The sequence below is a fragment of the Dipodomys ordii genome, unplaced genomic scaffold, assembly GCF_000151885.1.
Source record: "Dipodomys ordii isolate 6190 unplaced genomic scaffold, Dord_2.0 Scaffold15, whole genome shotgun sequence".
In the NCBI taxonomy this organism is placed as follows: domain Eukaryota; kingdom Metazoa; phylum Chordata; class Mammalia; order Rodentia; family Heteromyidae; genus Dipodomys; species Dipodomys ordii.
The window spans coordinates 7,962,397-7,969,396 of NW_012267231.1; the positions used below are offsets into that span (position 1 = coordinate 7,962,397).

Below are 7,000 nucleotides of genomic sequence, written 5' to 3' on the forward strand. Positions count from 1 at the left end.
ATAAGGTCATCTTACCAATGATAATTAACTACTATAAGTAGGCATTTTCTGTCTTGCAGTTAAATTTTAAAAGAGAAATTATTGGGATTGGAGATTATGTGTTAATGTGTAAGGATATGATTTTCCCTACTTAAATAGCAAATAAACCCTTTGTTACAGTTTTTGCACAGAATATCTGATTTTTGTTAGGAATGTGACTAAATGTGTTATTAGATACTCTCAAGTTTAGAATTGTTACATTCTTCCTGGTGAATTCCTTCCTTCCTTCCTTCTTTCCTTCCTTCCTTCCTTCCTTCCTTCCTTCCTTCCTTCCTTCCTTCCTCCCTTCCTCCTTTCCTTTCCTTTCTTCCTTCCTTTCTTCCTTTCCTTCTTTCTTTCTTTCTTTCTTTCTTTCTTTCTTTCTTTCTTTCTTTCTTTCTTTCTTTCTTTCTTCCTTTCTTTCCTTCTTTCTTCCTTTCTTCCTTTCTTTCCTTCTTTCTTTCTTCCTTTCTTCCTTTCTTTCCTTCTTTCTTTCTTTCTTTCTTTCTTTCTTTCCTTCCTTCTTTCTTTCTTTCTTTCTTTGTTTTTTGTCGGTCATGGGGCTTGAACTCTGGGCCTGGGCACTGTCCCTCAGCTCTTCAGCTCAAGGCAAGCACTCTACCACTTGAGCCACAGCGCCACTTCTGGCTTTTTCTGCTTATGTGGTGCTGAGGAATTGAACCCAGGACCTCATGCATGCAAGGCAAGCACTCTAATCACTGAGCCACCGTCCCAGCCCCTGAATTGAATTTCTGTTCATTTTTGTCCTCTCTTTTAAGATGTAGTCTTATAATCATCTTACAATTGGGTTTTGTCTTTAAATAGTGTTCTGCCTTTTTTTTTTTTTTTAGTTGGTCATGGGGCCTAAACTCTGGGCCTGGGCTCTGGCCCTCACCTCTTCAGCTCAAGGCTAGTGCTCTACTACTTGAGCCACGGCACCACTTCTGGCTTTTTCTGTTTGTAATATTAAAATCTACAAAATATTGTTGTTGATATTTTGTTAATATTCATTCATCAGTTATGTATTTACCCTGTTGATTGTTCTGGTTGATTGTTCTTTCCACTTGAAGAGGTCTCTTCAGTGTTGACAGTTCTGTTTCCCTTCTCCTCACAGTGTCTATTTTACCTTTATTTGTGAAGGATATTGTTTCTCAGATAAAGAATTCTAGTTTGGCATTCTTTCCCCACCTCTAGCACTTTGAAGATAGCATTCCTCTGGCTTCTCCCTTTATTATTTACATGAAACAGTCAGCTAGCTGTAAATCTTACTCTGTCTTAAGGTCAAGCAACCCGCTCTGATTTCTTTCTTTCTTTCTTTTCTTTTTTTTCTTTTCTTTCCTTTTTTTAGTCGGTGTGGGGCCTGAACTCTGGGCCTGGGTGCTATATCCCCCAGCTCTTCAGCTGTAGACCAGCACTCTACCACCTGAGCCTCAGCCCCACTTCCTGCTTTTATGTGGTGCTGAGGAATCGAACCCAGGGCCTCATGCATGCAAGGCAAGCACTCTACCACTGAGCCACCTTCCCAGCCCCTCTGACCATCTTTCTATAGGAGATCTTTGATGAGCCTAAGTGTATTTATTATATTTATTTTACTTGAGGTTTTATAAATTTGAAATCTCAAGTCTGTTTTGAAATTTTTAAACTTATATCTTCAAATACTTCTCTACCATATTTTACCCTTCCCTTTCTGGGACTCCATTCACATATATTTTTGTCTCCTTTCTCCATATTCCATATATATATATATGTATATATATATACACACACACACACACACACACACATACATATATATATATATATTTTTTTCTTTTGGTCATGGATCTTGAATTCTGTGCCTGGACGCTGTCCCTCAACTCTTCAACTCAAGGCTAGTACTCTGTCTCTTGAGCCACAGCACCATTTCTGTTTATATGATGCTGAGGAATCGAATGTGTGGCCTCATGCATGTGAGGCAAGCACTCTACCACTGAGCCACCTTCCCAGCCCATTTTCCATATTTTTAAATACTCTTCTGTATTTGTCAGTCTCATATCTTTATGTTGAACAGTGTGCTTTCTTCTTTTCTGTGTTCTGGAGTGATTGATTGGTTGTTGCTTTTCCCCCTCTGGTGCCTAACCTGTTAATAAACTAGTCCATAAGTTAATTTTTCAGATTCATGCTTTTTTTCTGTTATTGTCTATGAAGATTTTTTAAAATTTCTTGAACAGTTTTAACTAAAATTTCAATCCTTAATGGATCTGTTGTAAGTCTGTTTTTTTAAATAAGTTTTTTTTTTGTGAAAATACTGTACCAGAGGGGTTATAGTTACATGAGAAAGGTAATGAGTACAATTCTTATCAAGCATTGTTACCTCCTCTTTTGTTTTTCCCCTACCATCCCTTCACAACTACACTCCCACACCTCAGCCTAAATTGTAAAGTTTGTTTTTCAATATATGTTTTGTACATCTCATTAATACAGTGGGTCAACCTATATCCCTATTTAAACTTTTTTTTTTCCCTTCCCATCCCCAAATTATACCAACATCAGATACAATGAAAACAGGGGTTATACCATGGGGGAGGAACATACAAAGCAACAAAAGAATCACATGGTACCTTATAAATACGTTAGAAACGATAGCAAGGAAGAAAAAAAAAAACACTTGGGATTCATTTCACTTAACTTCATCTTATCTGGTCATATGTATATAGCTTTTGACCTTTTCTATTTGTCCCAGTTGTAAGTCTGTTTTTAATGCCATTTTTAAATCTTGGGAATTTTTGCTTATATCTTGTTGATTATTTTTTATTTCTAGGTATTTTATATGAATATAGGTAAAATTGTAATTTCAATTCTGGTTAATGTTACCTTTGTTACTGGTATGTAGCTGTACTAATAACCCTTACTAGTCCAGATTACCTCTAATTTGATCTGGGCTTGAGATGATTCGTAGCGATTCTTCCTTCCATCCATGTGTTAAGTTAGTCTATTTCTGGTTTATCTCTGTGCCTGGGATACAGTTCTTTGGAGCCTCTCCAGATGGCTGGTATGTTTTACTAGGGCCAGTACTCTTGGGCAGACCCTTGTAACTAATGTTTGTTTCCCTACTTGGAGATCTCTCAGAAACTCAGTCTACTTTTTCAGTTCCTCACTCTATAGTTTTGGAATCCATAAGCAAAAAAATGGAAGATAGATAGTACAACGTGTATATCTTACAAGCAGTAGCAGATCTTGAATACTTGAAATTTATGAATAATTATCTTACATTCTACAGTACACATTTTTATAATGGCAGATGATTTGAAGTAGGTCAGGCTCTTCCATTTATAATGCCTTTCTGATAAGGAAATGAGAAGTGATCTCCAACACAGCAGTTTCTTTGTTTGGGTCCCCATCTTTCAGTTCCTCTGATGTTTCTTACAGGCTTTTGTCCTGGATCATCAGGGCATGCTAGTCTCTCTGGTTGGCATCTTCATACTCAAGTTTTGAATAGGAGTCACAACTTCCTGAGTTTAGGTCAGATAAATGAACTTTTTAACTTTTGAATTGTTCAAACTCCTCCTTTACACAATCATTTGATGTTTTTTTTTCTCTATAGAATCTGAACTCTATGAATAATAACCATGTCCCCCACATACTATTTTTCCTTATGCCTCATTCAGTGTTTGGAAGTAAATTTACTGTAAGTAGGTGGTCTTTCAGGCCTAGAGTTCAAGCCCCATGACCAAAAAAAAAAAAAAGTAAGTAGGTGATCAGTTAATAGGTTTTAAATTGTCAATAAGTGATCATTTGTATGAATGCAAAAAATATAGTAAATGAGGGAAGATAGGTAAGAAAGGATGCACTGATGATCATTTGGTAGTGATAAAACATGGGGATCCTGTTCAGACTTAATCAGATTTGCACAATATGACTCAAGTCTTATAGATTAAAATACTTCAAAAATACTGCCTGTAGATCTATTACTTTTTTAAGTGTTTACTTCTCATTCCTTTATTAGTTATTTTTTATTATATAGGTTTTAGTCGCAGATTTTTAAAGCAATATAACCATCTTTGAGAGCATATTATTGTCCATATTATTGTCATTCTTCTTTAAAGATAAATTGGATAAAACATTCTTGAAAGATAGAAAAATGTAAAATTTACTTGTTCTCATATTCTCATTTTCTTTCTCTTCCACCTTTCTCTTCTCAAAGATGTTACAGTTTATTCTACCAAGAGGAGGTTGCTTTCATCAGGGAAATGATATTTGAACTGAGTGTTGACTGACAAGGAAATGTTTATTAAATAACAAAAGAAGCTGTATTTCATTTAAAGGCATATTATGTGAAAGTTCTACCAGCGTCTTTGTAAATTGATAGATAATAATTTGACTGGAGGCTATGGGGGTGTACCAGAATTTGTAAAGGCAGCTTTACCTTTGGCAAGAAGACCATCAAAGCTTGTAAAGATACAACATGATGTTTAAGAGAAGTTCTGGAGTCAGACTTGCTGAAGTCTGTCCTTCCTTATCCTGTGCCTTTGCACATTTCTTAACTTTTCTGTGTCTTAATATTCCTGTTCATAAAATGGGGATAATTTTATCTAACTTGATAGATTCTAGTTAAGATTGAATGAGCTAGGATTTGGACATACTTAAAAAAAGTGCCTGGCACATAGAAAAATCTTGGTAATGTTGCTGCTGTTGCCGTTACTATTTTATTGAAGAAAAACCTCAACATTGCAAGTGAGTTACTTTAGCCAGAGCTAGGAGCCCAAAGAGATTCAAAAGATATTTTAGGTGGAAAATGAGTAATATTTCAACTTATTTACTAATGGTATCTACTCAGAAATCTCAGTTAGTAATGCTGTCTACTTTTATGCCCTAAAAGTAGATTTGAAATTTGTATGACATTTTTATGATTCTTAAACTTATAGAACTGAAATCTTCTAATCTGTGTTTTCTTTTAGATCTTAGAGAAGATTTCAGCTGTAGCCCTTGGACTAGAAACTGAAATAATAGAAGCTGTGTACGATGCATTAGGGTATTGAAGAAAATTAATTTTTGAATTAAATATTTGGCATATAAGGAAAGAAAGGTGACTGAAAATGGGGCGGAAGAAAATACAAATCACACGCATAATGGATGAAAGGAACCGGCAGGTAAATGAAAATTTTAATTTACTTAATTGATACAGACTTTATTTTTAAACCTAGGATAGAATGGTTGATATTTTCTTAACTTTAATTTTGAGTCTTAACTATTTTTTAGTTTTATAATCATAAGATTATGTCTGACCTTTCTGTGCATTAAACATATTTTTTATTACAGAAATTATATAGATGACTTAGATATGCAAAAAGTCAAATCACTGTAGTCCTGCTATTATCAATGGCATAGATTTTTCATACGATATTTAGCATTTGATACATTATTTGTATGAGTGTTAGTCTTATATTGATTATTATTTTTAAATACCTCTGTTCATTATTAGGTAAAGTCTCATTGAAATTATCAGTGAATGTGTTCTTGTCTACACTTTCTGGTTAACTTAGAAGTAATGACAATAGTTTGTTGCTGATTTTTAAATTCAGTGTCACACATCTCTAAAACATTTAAGTATAATAACAGCTTTAATTGATAGATTTGCAGTACCAGTATCAGTAAATCCTTATCAATTCAGAATAATTATGATGATGATGATGACAGTGATATATGAAGAGACCAAAGGTGTGTTTGGATCAAACTGTGGCCCACAGGCTAGCTGCCTGTTTTTTGAAATGAATCTTTATTTAAAACACAGATAAATGCATCCATTTCCTTATTTTCTGTGACTACTTTTTCATTATAACAAAATTGAGTTGTTGCCACCAAGACTATATATATGGCTTATAGGCTTAAGATCTTTGCTCTCTGGCCTTTTAAAATAAAGTTTGCTAATTCCTTGGTTTACAAAAAAGAAGAAAAAATAATTTTGTAGAATATCAGAAATAAACTACTATTTAAAGCATGTACAAGAAGGAGAGATGTTATCTGTGAGAACACTGGGGAAGTTTTGAAGTGCAGTTTCTGAATTTACTGGAACACAACAACCCTGAAGATGTGTTCTGCCATCAGGGTTGTAGTTTAACTGAATGTAGGTAGAACCAGGGACAGAACTCGGTGGAACAGCTAGTGGGAGCAAGCACAGTAGCCCATAGACTCAGCAGAGCCCCATTTCCAGTCATGCAGGTTCCTTAGCAAAGGAGAAAGGCTCACACAGTGTGATGCAGATGCATTATGAAGGCTGATAAACCAGGCCAGATTGATAAAATGATCATTCATCATCCCAAAGGAATGATTCTCCAAGCAAGGGTGCAAATAAATCTCCTTTCACAAATCTGAAGGTTGTGACATGTAGAGGAGGGGACTCTCTCTGTGCATGTATGTTGTGTAAGTGTTAAATAGTGTTCATTTTAGAATAACACGAGTGGGAAAGCAGCAGCAGTCATAAATTCCTGAGCTCTCATATTACAGATAATCATATTTCCATGGGTCTAGCTAGACTGGACCTACCTGTGGAATAGAATCTACATGCCTAGAAGAAAACAGGAGCTAGGAATTCGTAGGTTAACTTTGCTCTTAAGCTTTTAAGTTTTGTTATAAAGATGGAACCTGCCTCTGCTTGGAGCAACTGCGGTTAGCCTGTTTCTTTAATGGATTTATCTGCTAAGTCATCTTTTTAACTAATGCTGCCAAACAGGACAAGGGCTATCTGAATCTCTCTCTCAGATAATTTCAGTAAAGAACCAAGGAAAGATAAGAAAAACACAGTGATGCAATTGACTTTTAAGGTTCAACTAAGGCATAGACACAATTTGTCATAAACCAAAATGATACCTTAATTTTACTGTTTTTTTAACTTTATAGATTCTGAGTAAAATTTTTCCCCTCTTTCTTTTTCTTTCTTTCTCTTTCTCTCTTTCTCTCTTTCTTTCTTTCTTTCTTTCTTTCTTTCTTTCTTTCTTTCTTTCTT

At 35.0% G+C, this 7,000-nt stretch overlaps 1 protein-coding gene across 7 annotated transcripts in view; it reads left to right on the plus strand.

The window, feature by feature from the left end:
• Mef2a (myocyte enhancer factor 2A) overlaps positions 1-7,000 on the plus strand; it is an 85,158-nt gene that overhangs the window by 25,012 nt on the left and 53,146 nt on the right. For all 7 annotated transcript variants that reach the window (XM_013012118.1, XM_013012119.1, XM_013012117.1 and 4 more), the window contains one exon: positions 4,956-5,147. In XM_013012118.1, the coding sequence (XP_012867572.1) occupies positions 5,094-5,147 (54 nt within the window). In that variant the 5' untranslated portion in view covers positions 4,956-5,093. The remainder of the gene's footprint in view (positions 1-4,955; positions 5,148-7,000) is intronic.